The 17,766-nt window shown below is 35.7% G+C and overlaps 1 protein-coding gene across 3 annotated transcripts in view; it reads right to left on the bottom strand.

Annotated features, from left to right (window-relative positions):
* Window positions 1–860: 860 nt before the first annotated feature.
* LOC124366407 (neprilysin-1-like) overlaps window positions 861–17,766 on the bottom strand; it is a 157,044-nt gene continuing 140,138 nt past the window's right edge. For all 3 annotated transcript variants that reach the window (XM_046822933.1, XM_046822934.1, XM_046822935.1), the window contains 8 exons: window positions 14,413–14,595; window positions 12,241–12,452; window positions 8,122–8,338; window positions 7,155–7,337; window positions 5,334–5,496; window positions 5,081–5,200; window positions 2,685–2,881; window positions 861–1,133 (listed from right to left, as the gene is read on the bottom strand). In XM_046822933.1, coding sequence (XP_046678889.1) covers window positions 861–1,133; window positions 2,685–2,881; window positions 5,081–5,200; window positions 5,334–5,496; window positions 7,155–7,337; window positions 8,122–8,338; window positions 12,241–12,452; window positions 14,413–14,595 — 1,548 coding nt within the window. The remainder of the gene's footprint in view (window positions 1,134–2,684; window positions 2,882–5,080; window positions 5,201–5,333; window positions 5,497–7,154; window positions 7,338–8,121; window positions 8,339–12,240; window positions 12,453–14,412; window positions 14,596–17,766) is intronic.

Raw genomic sequence — 17,766 nt, 5'->3', positions numbered from 1 at the left:
TTTAAGACGCCCCAACAGATAACTTTAAAATATTCTTCTCGTATATTAATTTTATAAATTGAAATAATTTGGGTGTGGGAATACTTCATTATAATATATTCATTATACTTATTTTTTTTCATTACGGGTACAGTAAATGGAAATAATAAAATGTTGAGGCCCCTTTATTTTTCTACTCTAATATCCATATCCTACACATTATCATTTGTACATAACATATCACATCTTGCAGTTTCCATTTTCATTTTTAGTGTATGAAGTTCAACGCCACGAATTATCAATTCCACGCTGTTTTACGGCATTGAACAGATTTAACCTTTAAATGCCCTCCAATCGTTTGTCCACTTACAAAATGGTTATTTACAATAACTGTCTGTAAATCGATTCAATACACACCGTTAAATACAACACCCCTAAATACACACCAAATGGAAAGAATTATCTCTACATTCTCGGAATATAAAAAAACTATTTTCCACTCAACATCTTACTCCTGTGACGTCAACGCATCAGAGTCGTTAAAACATTGCTTCTTCACGCACTGTCGCTGTATTCCTTATCATCAAGAAACTTGTGCGAAAATGATAAATAGACCGCAGTAAAAGTCTTGTATTAGAATTGTTCAATTGGAAATAAATGTTGCGAATCATCTGGAAGACACAATACTATTCCAATTTCACTTAAAATAAATCTTGTTATCAAATATAACTTACCAAGTGAAACATATAAGTGAACTGAAACTTTTCCTGATGAAAAGTGTCACAAAAGGTGATCTGAATCTCCTTGACTTTTTCCAGGTATCTCCAAAGGAATCCTGGAGTTTCCATGTGATTCTTGGGCCGACAGCACCCTGAACCAATTTACCAGACGGAGCATTTGTTACGGGGGTTCATGGGGGAGCCGAGGGGGCAGTTGTAGGCGTTGGCGAAGTCTTTGGAGTTGGAGAGAGGTCCGATGACCCTGATGGGCCCCGGAGAGTGGACTGCCGAGCGGATCTTGGTGAGAGCATCCTCCGGTCTCATCGTGCCACACCAGATCTGGGCGTAGTTGAGGAAGAACAGCTGATCGTGGGAGAGCTTGATTCCAGGTAACTGAGGCTCCTCTCCGTGTTTCTTCACCCACTTCTTGTATGCCTGCAAGAAAAAAGAGTTCAGTGTGTTTTTTTTAGTAAATTTTAGTACAGATCTTGAAATTTGTGAAGGAAGGTGCTCAGGAAGAAAGTGGGAAGAAGGAAGATGCTTTTTTCTGCACAAGAAGATGAAGAAATCTTTCTTTGTGCGTAATCCTAAAAGGATCTTTGTAATGCTTCTGGAGTGACAGTATATTCAGGATGGGTAAGATTTAGGGGAGAAGCTGCCTCCTGTTATGATCCATGAGGAAGAATTTTGGGCATTATTCTTAGTCATGTCTCCTTGGAAGAAGGGGAAGCCAGCTCTGTACCAGCCTCTTCTAGCAAAGCAGATAGAGGAAGGTACTTCCTCATGTCCATTCTAACAACAGCCTTTAATGCCAGGGAACCCCACCAACTCCAACAGTCATCTCCCGCAGTAGACTAGACCTATCGAATTACCCTCGCACCCCCGAATATAGACATTTGCGGTTAGTGATGTGCCGCTCCTGGACATCCATAAGGTTGCCCAGATTTAAGTGACACATCTGCTTTTGCTGTGCCCAGTGGTAAGTTCAACTGGAAGGTATAAACCAACTAGAAGTGAATGCTCTTGGGAAGAGGAAGATGTTTAGGAAGATGATGCTCGTTTACAGCAAAGGAAAGGGTGTTCTAGAAATAGAGAACGTTTACTTACTACGTAATTGAAGTAGTTCTCAGTGTAAGTAGAAGTATTTTAGCAATCTCAAGAACATCTAGAATTAAGTCTCAAGCTGCAATTAGAAAACAAAACACTTTTTGTGAGAGATCGGACTTTATTTTCCAAATATTCATATTAGGGATGAGTGATGCAGATGAAAAATAAGTAACATTTCTTTTAAACACACATGGAATTCTATTTGATTGTTAAATTTAGCTCCAGTTCACCTTCCTTTTATTGCAGTGTCTGGAATATGACTTGATTCTTGCAAACCCGGAGTCATGTTCGTCTGAAGAGATCGAAAAAAGTCAGCAACGAAGAAACTCAATATGAACTCTTTACACCATTTCAACGTCAGAGACACCTATAAATTTACATGTATCTCTGATGTCAAAACGATGTATAGGTTTATTTTGAGCTTCTTCTTCGCCGACTTTTTTTTAATCTCTTCAAACAAACATAAATCCAGATTCCAAGAGTCAAGTCTGAGACAGCGTCATATTCCAGACACTGCAATAAAAGGAAGGTGAACTGGAGCTAAACTCAACATTCAAATAGGATCAACTCTTCCTACCATAGTATGTTACACTGGATTCCAGTGGTAACACATATACTGAGATTAGCAAGTAAAAAAGATAAACTAGAGGGTCAAATCACACAAAAATCTGTCTTATGGAGGTTTTATCTAATTACTACGTTGTATAGAGGTGTTTTTAGCTTTAAGATTTACAAAAGTTTCAAGGGGATTTAAAAAAATGTGTCTTGTTGAGGAAATTTGTTATATCGAGGTTTGACTGTTTCTCTAACCACTTAACCTATGTCTATTATCATAACATAATGAAAATAAAAACCTTAGAGGATATTAATTTAAATTACCCTGTATGACTGTTTTAGGCCTCCATTGTCAGCGATGTTCTCGCCCTGGGTCATCCGGCCGTTGACGAACTGATCCACCTCGTCCAGCTTGTAGCGGTTGTACTGGTCGATAAAGCACTGAGCTCGCTCTCGGAACTCCCGGATCGTGGCGTTGTTCCACCACTGCATCATGTTGCCGTCCTTGTCAAACTGCCGGCCTGCAGACACAATTTCATGGAGTAACGGTTAAAAAAGGAATAATCAGGGAGTAAGGGAGGGGGAAGAATACTGAGAGAAGTCAAGAAAGGTACAAAAAAAAGCACTGGTGTTTACAGTGCAATAATGCTCTTCTCAAAGGCATTTTACTGCTTCAAAAAGTTTATGTCAATAGTTGCATTCATACAAATTAGGTCCGGATGCAGGGAAGTATATAAGAGGGACTCAAGGGGCCCATGACCCCCTCTCCAAGAAATTTTGAAAGATGTACATTAAAATTACACCCAGTATCTTTTTTAAGCTATAAAATATTTATAAAGTCTTTAAATAGAAACATTTTCAATGGGAAGATTCCTATTTAGAGGGTATTTGATGTTTCCTAAACCACCCTGTGTGTCAGCCCCATAAATAAATTTCTATCTACGCCACTGGTAGGTTTTATATAGCTAAATAAGTGATGGAAACTTCTTTTTTTATAGAAATTTTTGTGAGATCACTTTACTCTGTAACAGATTGTTTTCTCTTTTCGTCAATCAAGAATGTTGAAAGCACCCAATTTCATAAGCATTGAAAAACAACAATTTGTAAGTTATGTTTCAATCTAGTAATGTTGTATCTTCATCTTCAACATTTTACTGCAACATTTCTTGTTGTACACATTATTATACTTCACTGGACTCAATACAGCTTACACAACGAAAAAGAACGTAGGAGAACTCATTTGTGCAGGAATTATCATTCCTGCATCGTATCCGATGACAAAGACTTTAACCTTGACCACAAAACTTTGCTTGAAAAACTGGAATCACCTGGCATGCGAGGCGTGCCATACTTGTGGATTAGTTCACTTCTAAGTGACAGAACTCAAGTTGTCCAAATCTCAAATCAACTTTCAAATCCAATCCAGTTGAGTTATGGGGTCCCGCAGGGATCAATTCTCAGTGCAATTCTATTTCTCATATATGTCAATGACATTGGTTCACCACCACTGCATGGAGAAATCATGCAGTATGCTGATGACACGACTCTCTGTTTCAGTGGAAAATCAAAATCTCTTTTGAAAGAACAGACTTTTGTTGAAATCAAAATTGCGTTCAACATTTCAACAGTCTCAATCTCAAAACAAACACAACAAAATTCAATGTCATGAACTTTGCTTTGTGGCCTTCAGACCCAGAATATGGCCCTGCTGTCATGTTAGCAGATTCATTTCTGGAAGAAGTTTCAGCACTAAATTCCTTGGAATACACCTAGATCCCGGGTTGACATGGAATTACCACATTGTGCCAAATTATTCTCGGGCATTTACGTCTTGAGGTCTTTAGCCAAGTATTGCCCTACTCTGGTTCTGATGACGGTGTACTATGGATTGATTTACCCCCAACTTACCCAGAATGGTATTGTGGGGTGCCTGTGCAAACAACCAGTTCACGAGAGTGTTCGAATTGCAGAAGCAAGCGATTCGAATAATAGCTCATTTGAATTTCAGAGAGTCTAGTAGAGAAACCTTCAAAAGATTCCGGCTGTTGACTCTGCCAAGTCTCTACATTTTCGAAACAACTCTGTTCTGTATGTGTAAATGTGCCGTGACAACTGGCCAAGACATTCATTCCTATGAGACCAGAGGCAGAGGAAACTACCGAACTGGTAAACACAGAATGGTAGTTTATAATCATCTGCCCTCACAGGCAGGTGTTCAATTCATCGTTAGAAACGCTTTTTAGCATCAAAGCATTTCATAATGTTACCGAGTTTTTGGCATTTGAGTGGGAGATCACCCAATCAGGAGATTGACTTCGGCGCTGTGGGTGGAAAATTGGCAATGGATGAAGGATGCATGAATGTTGAACTGTATGTTTAAGTGTGGTCCTGATGTGGTAAGAATGTACAAAATTTTAGCTCTGAACTCGAATTGACTTTTGATATACATGTAAATCATGTCTCCGCAGTGAACAACACCCACACATAAAGAAAGCTATTTCTGATTGATTATCATGGATGGCTTGACCGCTTAGTGTACAGCATTAAAAGAAATTTGTAGAGACATAGAGAAAACTCAGTATTTCAGAAAAATTACATTGAGTTTTGATAATGTGGAAAGTTAGAAATGAATATAAATATTTTACCGTTTGCTTTACGGGATTGAGTGAATCTAAAGAAAACCCAGACCAAAAACTGCCATTACACAAAGTTAAACTGACCTTTATCATCAAAACCGTGAGTGATTTCATGGCCGATTACGACTCCGATCCCTCCGTAGTTCAGAGACTTGGGGAAATGTTGGCTGTAGAACAACGGCTGGAGAATTCCAGCTGGGAATACTGGAAAAAATAATAAATAAGACGGAATTAAAATTATCAATAAATAATTTTTATAAATATATAATATAATTTCATTTTTATTATTATCCATGTAAGTAATAGGCAACTGATACATAATTGTTTCTGTACTTACCGATGTCGTTCTTGTTAGGATTGTAGAAGGCGTTGACGATGGCCGGCTCAGTCGACCACTTGTCCTTGTTGACAGGCTGACGCAGCTTCTGCAGGTTGTGGTAAGCGTCGTAGCGCAGCACATTGAATATGTTAGTCAGAAACTGGTCTTCGGTTACATTTAACTGTGGACAAGTTTGTATTGTGAGAACGGAAACTACAGGTTTTGGAACAGTATTTCATATATACGATTTGTTTTATTGATAATCTAATGATTCAAGGGCGTAGCCAGTGAGGGGAGTCCAGACCCCCCCAAATTTTCAATTACTTTTTTAGTAAACAATTATTATTATTATTTAAATAATTCAGTATTACTGGCATGTATTGCTGAAAGATCGTTCTCAACAAAGAAACGGGTCTGGGAATGCTCTAGCAGAGCTGGCAATGAATAACAGAGTAACACTCGGTTGGGTACCAGGTCATGAAGGTATTCATGGGAATGAAAAAGCAGACATCCTCGCCAAAAAGGGAGTGGAATCCACAATGGTGGAGCCTGAGCCAGGTTGTGGGATAGCCTTCTCCAACATTAAAGCTCTGGTCAAAGATTGGGAAAAGAGGATAAGACACAATAATTGGAGTAGAGCCTCAGGATTAAGACTATCCAAATTGTTTATCTCTCCTTACTTTAAAGGGTGGGCAACTCTCTTAGACCAGAATAAGGAGGATATAAGACTAATATTAGGAATGTTGACAGGACATGGCCCTGTAAGGAATCATCTTATGAAGGTAGGCCTTAGCCAGAGTAACGGGTGTAGACTCTGTGGAGAGGAGGAGGAGTCAGCAGAGCACATTTGGTTAGATTGTTCTGCCATCTTAGAAACTCGGAAAAGATTCTTGTGAGCATATCTCCTCAGCCCCAAGGATATCAGAGAACAGGAGCCCTCAAACCTGATTGGTTTTTGCAAAAGCCTCAGACTTTAAGACACAAAGGTCCTTTTAGGACTAAGTGCGGGGACAAACTGTCCTTTTCCCTCAGGAAGGAAAAGAAAAAAAAAAGAAACGGGTTCCTTTAAGGAACAAAATGGGGCCTTATTCTCTGTCCACTTTGGGAAAATATCAGTTGTATCGACCCCCCACAAAAAATGTTTTCCTGGCTACATTCTTGCAATGATTTACTGATAAATTTAAGAAGCGGTTCTATAAAAATATCTTTTTACGGTAATTCATCAAAACAGCAGTTTTCAAACAAATAAACTACACCTTCATATTATTGTACAGGTTAATGATGCTATGCAATAAAACTTTAAAAACCTTGTGCAATATTTTTCTGTTGTTGTGAACTTAATTTATTATCTTCCTTAATTCTGTAGAAACTAATAATCAGTTTTTAAAATGTTGTAAATCAGTGTTTGTAAGGTTTTTTTACAAAATACAAATGAATAGTGACTGAATGGAGTGATAGAATTTTTTAAAGTATAAAAATAGTATTTTCTTAGTAATAAAACATGTAAATTTTTTAATTAATAAATTATTGAAAATTCACCACTCCCTGATGTTACAACTCGTTATGTTTACAGAAAAAATCACACTTCTTATCTTCAACCACCTTCTTTTTGAGCCTCATTCAAAAATTGCCACAATTCTGACTTTCAATGTCTATTAATCCTTGTGGAGTAAAAAGAGGTTTAAAATATTTTTTCTGCTTTTAGAGAAGTAAGCTTGGAGGCAAAAGACTGAAATTAAAACATTAACCCAGCCTAAAAGTGAACTCATCACATGATGGTCAACATTTATTTTATCTAATAGCTTTAAGTTTTACATATAAATAACTGTTATTGCCCACCATTATGTACTCCTTGTTGAGTTCCTCTGGTTCTGTCAGCAGCTCAGGATACCCTATCCTTTCATTCATAGCGTCGGCTTTCTCTTTGGCCACAGCTCTCGTCTCGTCATCCATCCAGTGGTTCTCAGCGAGCAGCTCATTAAATGCCTCTCGGATTGTGTGAATCATCGCCAACGCCACCTCCTACACAAACAGATCACTATTTGTGGATCGATAGTGAGCAATCTCAAATTTACTGGAGAGCCAAAAAATTGTCACTTTATTGGTAGAAGTTGGATCATTGAAAAAGTAAAATACTGTGCTTTAGGTAATTTCAGTATTGTTTTGAGATTACCATGTTGAATGTAAAGTTTTAGATTATTTTTCAAAAATGTCATTGTATTATGAAGAAACCTTTTAAAAAAGAATAAAAAATTATCTACATAGATTGACGTAGAAACTGATTCACTCATGTACTACTGCCAGAAATAAAAGTATGATTAGTAATATCGAACATAACACTTCATTATAATATTTTCATAGATAATGTTATAAAAATTGTCTAATTATTTGCGAATGGCGCAGAGTAGCTGGTACAGTGGTTTTTGTGAGATAACCAAATTAAGCAACATTGAGCGTGGCTGCTGCTTGGATGGGTGACCGCTGAGCGATCCTGTCCTTGCAAGCAGCCCGCCTGCCCGGCCATTCGTGGTGGTTCGGAAGTCACCTTTAAGCCGTTGGTCCCCAGGTTGTGTTAGAAAGGGCTTCTTAGCCCTTTACTTTTGATTATGGCTTCCTTGAAGGATACAATATCAATATCAAGGCAAATAAGTTATGAGTCAAAAAGGTTAACACCAGAAGTACAAAAAAATGTTGTGAATATTGAAAACCTCAGAAATGTTCCTTGAAATGCCATAAAAAAAGTCTTCAAAAATCCTCTAGCGTTAAGTGACCTTTACAAATTCAGAGTGAAATGGCTGCACCACACCTTGCTGTCCTGGTTGAAGTTGTCGCGGATGTACAGCGCGCCCACTGCCATCCCCAGCTTCTTATTGGTCCAGTCGACGCACTGTGACCAGCGGTTGCGCTCGCTCTGTATCCCCTGCATGATCCTGCGGAACTCCGTGTGCTTCTGCTGGTACTCGTCAATCATGTGCGGCACTATGTCCATCACCAGGCGCCACATCACGTAGTTGTGGATCACCCTGTACAATACAACTCACGATTGGATAGTATTGTGAATGTTGACACTATCACAGAATTTACTCCTGGAATCTGTAGTCGTGTTCGTCTGAAGAGATCCAAAAAAAGTCTGCAACGGAGAAGCTCAAAATGAACTCTTTACATCATTTCGACATCAGAGACAGACTAAAAAATATAGTGTGATATAGGTGAAGAGGTATTCACATTGTTTCACAGGTGCACAATTGAGTCGACTATAGTTTCTAACACAATCCCTAAGCGCGGTAAAAAACCGAGTTTTCTATAATGACAACGAGTAGCTCTCTACCTGGATTAAAACTATATTTTGTAGTCTGGTTGTGTCTGATGTCGAAACGATGTAAAGAGTTAATATTGAGCTTCTTCGTTGCAGACTTTTTTAGATCTCTTCAAACAAATATGAGTCCAGAAGTCAAAAGTCTGTGACAGCATCAGATTTCAGATAAGAGAAAGGTAAACTGGAGCTAAACTCACCTTTTTCACTACAGCTATGTTATGTGTAGATAGTATTTTTTCCTTTATCACTGCATCTTAAAACAAATTATGGACAAACTTTCTTTCTTTACATTGTAGACATTATAGACCTCTATTCCTACACTTGTGGAAAATCTCGGAAGTAGTTTGGGTCCTCAAATTTAATGGTCATAAAATCTTAATGAATTTGTTTTAAAAAAGTGTTATGCACTTACGGTTTATGAGATGTTTAACAACTCATCTTATTCATAATAAATTTCCACTAGTAACAACTTTGTGAAATTTATATATTAGTTAATGTATTATACATATAGTAGTTAAAGTTTGGATCTATATATTTTATGTTAAATAGAAGATTTAGCCATCACTCTAGGAAAAATTGTGTGTTAATTTCCTCCACACAGGCTTTGCCTTGGAGGTTAGTTATTTTCTCTATTAGAACGTATATTTTATATTTGTATTTCTATTGTACATTAGTAGATATTATGGTAATATTGGATGTAAACATGGTTTCTGTACAATTCTGTAATGTATTTTGAGAAAATAAATCATATTATTATTATTATTATTATTATTATATGTAACACAAACTGCTACAATGTTGTACTTCCCTCTTAAAACTGGTTGTTTTTTGTATAAAAAAATCTAGTTACATATAAAAAAATCAAAATGAAAATCCATCAAAATATTCAATAATTAAATGTACAGGACAAATTCGGGCAACACGGTTTGTTTGCAAATCACAGCCTATGATTCATACTCACCTATACAAATGTACACATATATTGGGGGACGCTTTCACGAAAACACATTTTTTTGGACCGACTCCAAAGCAAATATTTCCATGGAAGTTAAAATTTGATTATTTGATCATCATAATTCTTCATGCTATACTGTGTTATGAATGAAATCCCAGGAGGGTTTACTTGTAATGTCCAGGAGCGGCCTTACTAACAGGAAATGTCGAGATTCTGGGGTTCAAGGGCAATTCGATAGGTCTAGTCTACTGCGGGAGATGACTGTTGGAGTTGGTGGGGTTCATTCCCTAACCTCAGAGGTTCTTGCTAGCCTCAACAAGGGTGTGCCACCCCCTGCCTACTTTGACTGGAGAGGCTGGTTCAGAGCTGGCCTCCCCTTCTTCCAGGGGAACATGACTGAGATTAGTGCCCTAATTCTTCTTCATGGATCTCGATAGGAGGCGGCCCCTGCACCCTAACCTTACCCATCCTGTCACTTCGGAAGCAGCGCTAAGGTCCTTGTATGACTGAGTGCAATGTCTAAGCTTCCTGCCTTCAGTGAAAAAATGCTATGAATAAAAAAGTTATGAGAATGGCAATCAAATCATCTATAAGCCGGAGTACTAGGAATCTTAAGGACTGGTTTAGCTGCACTAAAATTCAGCTGTGTAAAACACTTATAGAGAAAGTTATTCAAGTAAAAACATTTACAGTTTAAAGGTAGAAAAACCTATATCGACATTTTAAATTGTTGATAGTGAATTCCAATGGCTTCTTCACTAAGAAGTGATTATGGAGGTTTCAACCCCCCCAACAGTAAGTCTCAAATGTGGGCCCAAAATATAATCAAAGGGAAAATTATTGAGAAAATTTAAACCACGCTAAGGTTGTCAACCAACATTAGTTATACTGGTATTTTATACTTGACCTAGACCATAATCATGGGTTTTTGCTAGAGTTATTCAACTATCCCATACGTACAAACTCCAAATAAACAACCTCATTTTGAAAAATTCACCAATGATACGCCACTGGTGAATCGAGTGGAATTTGATTTCTCAAAGTTAAAGTTTTTAGTGAGAGTGAATGAATGAATGAATGAATGTTTATTGTCATACTACATCTTACAAGATCCAGCTATGCTGGTAAGACAGATGACATAGTCAGAAATTTCACTTTTTTCGGTCTCCCATCGTTAGTAGTAATAAATTTAACAAGAACAAGATTCTAGCTGAAATGATTTTCTAACAAATAAATAAGCTCTAATATAAATAACAGTATTAACATTTTCAGCTATGAATAAATTAACTATAAACTAATTAACAGTATTAAAACCTATGTCAAACATTTATTTTGTAAAGCATTCCCGAGTCAGATAACATTAAAATATTGTAGTACACCATAACGTAATAACAATCATTCATTAAACTAATTAATAAATAAAACAATAAAATTAGTTAACCAATTAACAAATAAAACAATAAATTAGTAAAACAATTAACAAATAAAACAATAAAATTAGTTAACCAATTAACAAATAAAACAATAAATTAGTAAAACAATTAACAAATAAAACAATAAAATTATTAAAACAATAAAATTAATAAAACCATTAACAAATCAAACAATATAATTGGTAACAATATAACATATTTAAATAACAAAATGGAGATCAATTATTGAATTTTTATTATATTAAATTACGTTTCTTAGGAGAAAACACTTAATCTTCATAACTAGATTATTATGTTTTTGTCAATTAGAAATTAGGAAATCTTGTAGTAGGCCTTTTCGACAAACATACTTTTTATTCTATCTAAGAATTCAACTTGTGGCATTTGTTTGAAATTGTTAGGCAATTTGTTGTAAAGTTTAATACCCATATAATAAAAACTTTTTTCAAATATGGCTGTGGTGTGTACAGGATATATTAACAAATTGGTATTTCTAGTATTGTGTTGAAGAATAGTTTTTTCTTTAGAAAACCAGTTCAAATTTTGATGAACTTGACTCGGTACTTCATACATGTACACACAAGGGACAGTAAGAATCTTCAGTTTCTTAAATTTTTCTTTACAAGAACTTCTTCTGGATGAGAATGTCATTATTCTTATAATCTTTTTTTGGATTTTTAACACTTTTTCTGCTATTTATACTGAGCCCCACAATGTAATTCCAAACTTCATAATTGAGTAAAAATAGCCATAGTACAGGGTCATCTTTGTTTTTAAACTTGTGATGTGTGTAACACAGCTCATATTGAAACAAATAGAATTGAGTTTTTTACATAAGTTTTGTATTTGTCCTGTCCATGTCATATGCTCATCAAAACAAACTCCCAATAGTTTTACATTTTTACAGCTATTTAAAAAATAGTTTACCTATTAATTGGAGACAATGGAAACAACTACTCCAGAGATATCACATGGAATCAATCCATTTTTTACTACCACGTTGTTTGTTGTCTTCTATCTTCATTTTTGCCTAACAATTGGGTGATGCCTGACTAAATTCACCTGATGGGATATTCTGAGGTTAAACTGTGTTGTGAATTAACAAGAATCATTGTATCTGATTTAATACAGATCATTTGTCAACATAATTCTATTACCACACGTGAGTTGGGATGATAATATCATTAGTTGGTTCATCATGAGCGAATGGCCCAAACGTACCTGCGGTCTGAGTCAGCGATGATCTTGCCCATCTCTATGAAGTACGGCATCGCGTACGCAACCACCATCTCGTCATGGGTGATGTCCGCATCGAGGAACGACGTCAGATACTCGAGCCAGTTGATCTGCGGAACTTCTAGCTGCAGCTGAGCCAAAGTCAGCTTGCGGTAGATGGAGCTTGTGTCGTGTCTGTCGGCCTCCGGTAGAGACGCCTGCCAACAGTTTGTTCACGCAAGAGTGATAGCATCAGAGAATCTCTAAACCATTATTACTCAGATATACTTCTTTGGGGAAAAATTGAAATTTTACACAATATAAATGAGATTTCAAGAAAAACAAAGATACTCTGAATGAATTATATTTATTTCAGTAATCTACCTACGCGAAGGTCTAGTTGCATCTCGCTGTCAACGTCAAATTCCAAAGATAATCTTGGAGAAATCAGATAAAGAGGATAAAATAAAAAAGATAATTAGGAGATTCCCAAAAAAAGGAAGGAGAGTATATATTGTTTCTTGAATTTTATCATGCGAGTAATGGGCTTGATTCAAGTGGTAATATCATGACAGTTAAGTAAAGTGTTGTAGTTTGGCTGACTCAAAAAGTAAAGATATGAGATAAGAGAATGTTCTGTCAGTGACAGTGATAAGATGTAAGTCAAGGGTCAAGTCCCTCTTGCCAGTATTACCCAAAAATTAACCCCTTCACGGTTTTTCACGTAATTTTACGTTCAAAGAGATTGCATAAAATGTATGGTACTGATGTAATATTATGAATTGTTATATGGTTTCTGTTTTATTCTGTAGTCTACCGTAATATTGCAAAAGAAGCATTTCTTTGACAACTGTGTGACACGCATGTAGTTCTGGTGTTTTCTACTAGATGTCAGCACTTGGTCATGAGTGTTTGCACCTTGGTGAGTTCGCTGTAGTCTCACAGTGCAGACAGCTACCGTGTGTGTGAGTATTTTACGGTTTTATTTCTAGTGTACATTGTACTTTGGAAATATCCAATGCACAAATAGACGATTGGCTTTGTATGCCTGATTATAATACAAATACGGATAGTGAAAATTACGAGATGGACGATGTATAAAAAAAATTTGAAAAAGACTCTACAAATAACTTGTTTGCGTAAAAAGTAACATATTTAAAGTCTACTAAACCATATCTGTAAAAACAGGAAAAACATTCAGCAAAAAACATAATTTTAGGTACAAATACAAAACTGTTAAAGGGTTAATATTTTATAATAAAAATGTGGTTAGAATGCAGCGGTGTGCGGTGGTCATGTAAGTGGGTGCAGCAGAGGTGCCATCAGAGGGGGGTCCAGAAGGACACCCCACAAAGACAATTTTTCATATTTTTAGACTAAATGCTTGCATTTGTACGCACATTTCAATGCAACTGAAGTGTAAGAAAACATAGAAATATCACGTGTTTAGTACATCTAATGTTAAATTTATGTAACAAGGTAAAATTTAAATAAAAAAAAACTTTTTTATGAATAATTTTATATTTATGATAACATTGCTTTTCAGTGAAGTATAAGTTATTATTTCTGCATACTTTTCAATGTAATAAGATAGGTAAGTTTATAAATTTATAGTAAAAATTATGCAAATTTATACAAACAAGTAGCTTTTAATTTGTGTGGTAAGCATTCGGCCCTTCAGCAAAACTCGGATGACACGTTCGACAGCAGTCGGGATCAATCGTATGTCTTTGTCTAGAGCAGCTAGCTTCCATGGTCGCACACCAGATACTGCTCCCGTTCCCCCCAGCACCCTAACCATGAACTCTATGCATGTGCAGGCTGTCTACCGAAGCTATTGCATCCCAGCTTCACTTGAGACGCAGAACATAAACAGAGGAACATTATCAAAGAACTGTGTTTTTAAAACGCATCAGGCTTATTTCTCAACAGTTATTTTCAACAGTTTTTGGAACAAAATATTTACAAAATTAATTGTATCCACCTAATGAAGCAGTGCTTCATTAGCTTCATCTCACCGCACACCACTGTTTGAATGAACTCTGATGTACTTCTTGGGGTGAAGACATCAACACAAACTACGGTCTTTAGCAGTGCAAGTTCAACTATTATCATCCTAAGAAAATCAAAAATTCTGTCACAGCAAGTTATTTAAATTTCAAAGCTCTAGAAACTTACGTTAGCAAGACGTTTCTCGAACTGGATGACCTGGAGAAGCTCTGCACCTGCGGTGTCGCTGTCAGCTCCCAACAGTATCGCCACCTCTGTCATGTAACGATGGTAGGCGCCCAGGTAGTCAGCCTCACTGCTCTGCTTCAGGTAGTAATCTCGGCTGGGTAGTGCCAGGGTCATCTGGTCCAGCTGCAACATAAACATCAGCAACATGAACATCAGCAACATGAACATAAACTTTGTCATTAGTCATGACAAAGATACAATTTAAAGGAAAATGACATTCCAGAACTTTTGTTTAAAAATAGCTATCCTCGGTCAATTATTGAATGAGCTAAGACTAAACACAAAAGTTACAAGCAAATTAACAAAAAGACAATCCTAATTATCTTACTACTGTGACTATTCCTTATGTAAAAGGAACATCGGAAAAGTTTTGTATAAGATAAATTCTAAATATAACATCCGTACTGTTTTTAAGTCACAAAATAATCTAAGAAGCAACTTAACAAAATTAAAACCAAAAAACAAACAACAGGAAACCAAAAATGTAATATATAAAACTGACTGTGGATGCAAAAAGACTTATATCGGCCAAACACCAAAACCTGTGGAAACGAGGCTAAGAAAACATTATTACAATTGTGAAAAAGAAAACATTGAAAAATCTAAATTAGTTGACCATGCTATAAAGGAAAATCACCACATAAATTTTGAATCATCAAGTGTAGTTTTTAAAGAATCTTCCTGGATTAAAAGAAACAAAATTGAAAATGTATGTATGACGGTTTTGAAAGATAAATGTATTTCCCAACTAATGTAAATTTCAGTGATATTTTTCTACCATTAGTAAAAGAAGAAATCCGTTGAAAAATTATGTACTTTTATAATTTATTAGTTTTTGGTCTTTACAATTAGTTTGAAATCTTATTCTAACCATTTTATAATATGTTTTGTTTCTATTTTATATGTTTTTCTGTAAACAATAACTTATGATGCCTTAACCGGTGAAAGCGCTTTTAAAATAAATTAAAATTGTGGAAGAATAAAAAATGTCTTTTATATTAAAACCTGGTGACTTCCATCAAGCATACAAAGCAGAAAACAAACATCAGTTGGCAACATTGTTCTTGCACATCAAATCTCCGTGACAAACCCAGTTATGAAACTTTGATAAAACACAGAAAAATGGCACACGTAAAGGTCCCAGGCTATGTAGCAAAAGTTCATGGTTCTTATCCAGAAATCTAGCTTAGTTCTGTAGCCAGTGAGACAAAAAGACTTTTTGATGGAGATATTACTAACTCTCCAATAATCCAACCGGATATACAAAAAAAAATTGTAGACGTGTATCTACATTCAGTCAAGTTAAATTCAGGATTGGGGAAGTTTAAATTATAGATTCAATTCTATCTCTAATTAGGACTTCAGGATTAAAACAATCAAAAATGTTTATCTCTCCTTGTGTTAAAGGATGGCCATCTCTTCTAGATCAGAGTAAGGAGGATATTAGATTGATAGTAAGGATGTTGACAGGATATGGCCTCCTTAGGAAACACCTTATGAAGGTGAGTCTTAGTCAGTCTGATGAATGCAGACTCTGCAGAGGAATCAGTGAAGCATATTTGGCTGAACTGTCCTGCCATATCAAAAAGTAGGGAACAATTCCTAGGGCATATCTTGTCAGCCCCAAGGACATCAGAGAACAGGAGCCCTCAAATTTGATTGGCTTCTGTAAAAGCTTCAGATTCTGAGGCACAAACATAAGTAAGGGAAGTGCAAAAGTCCTTTTAGGACTACATGCTGAGACAAACCTCTCTTTCCCTAAGAAAATCTCTAATTAGCTCGGCACATTGTTCCTGTTAATAACAACTTCCTGGAAGTCTACAACAGTACAAATGTGACACGCAATGCACATCTTATAATGAAAATATACATAAGTACTTTATTTTGTGTTCATAAAAAAGGAGTTCCCAACTATAGTATCAAGAGAGATACTAATAGTTGTGTCATAGAGAACAAAATGAAGTTCATAGATCTACAAAATAGCAACTCTAATATGTATTAACATAGAGATAATGTAGAAATAAACAACCAAATTTAAATGAAGTCTTTATAATTTGTACTTCCACCTCACTCTATTTGAACTATATGGTATGTCTATTTGGTCACTATGGTAAGTGCAGAGCTACTGTGACCTGTACGCCTATTCTGTTGTTCAGTTTTTATTAAGTGCATGTTTTAGAGTTAGGAATAGACATACAACATGGTGGTTGTGATTCCTGACTTGCACGTGTCACAACATGTTTTTTTTTTAGGAAGAGATCAGATTGCAGATCTCGAAATATAGTATTACTGATTATATTTTAAAACTGAACGATGGAAAATGTCCAGAAAAATCCTGTTTCCTTCATAATCCTTCCATTGTCAAAAACAAACTTCAAACAAAGAACACAAGATTCAGTTGTCTGTATCTACTTAATATGGGTTTGTTGGTATCTGAAGTTGAAAATCAATAAATTGGTATTCTCCCTACATAATATATTCAGGGAAAAATCAGGAAGATTCAGACCCCAAACTGTCTGAAAAATAACAAAATCTTTTCAGAAGTGTGTACCACTACCAATTATTTTCGTCCATCATCATTTTTCTGTAGTGAACTTGCCTGTGTTAGAAACTAATTTCTTATACAGTTCCAATTTTCAATTCCCCATTAAATTATCATATAAGCATTGAAAAATGGATGTTTAATAAGTTGTAATACCCACTGATTCAATTATAGTTCCTTTTTGGCCTATGTAAATAAGAAGAAAATATGAGTTTGAAAAACTCATAAATTTTGGTGAGAGACCAATTTCCCAAAAATTTTAGCTTTTATCAATAAACTAGTGAAAATTTAATGTCACTAATGTTGGAATATTGAGAAGAGATCTCCTCCATCATCCATCTTCAACACCGCACTTGAGCTATGTTAAGAACTAGAATTTTGCTAGAAGCTACGGATTTATTCATAGTTTCTTTTTGGCCATAAATAAATAAGGAGAAAATCTGTGGTGAAGAACTTATAACTTTGTGTGGAGATAATATAATTTTCAACTCAAATTGAAACCTTTAACACAAAACCAAATTGAAAATCTACATCAACTTAAGTTTTTATGAACGTAATCAACCGAACTGAATTGTGTAATTAATGGAATAATATATTGTTAACATCAATACAAATTCATGGCACCTTAATACTGTCACAAATTAATTAGTTTAATTGGATCTCCTAATGCTGAATCACTACTAAATCTAGAATGACATGCTCATCTTATCTGAATGAGAAGAATGGCTACAACTCATATCACCTTCCTTTAC

This window comes from Homalodisca vitripennis, chromosome 7 (assembly GCF_021130785.1).
Source record: "Homalodisca vitripennis isolate AUS2020 chromosome 7, UT_GWSS_2.1, whole genome shotgun sequence".
NCBI lineage: Eukaryota > Metazoa > Arthropoda > Insecta > Hemiptera > Cicadellidae > Homalodisca > Homalodisca vitripennis.
This window is presented reverse-complemented; position numbering and strand designations above follow the sequence as displayed.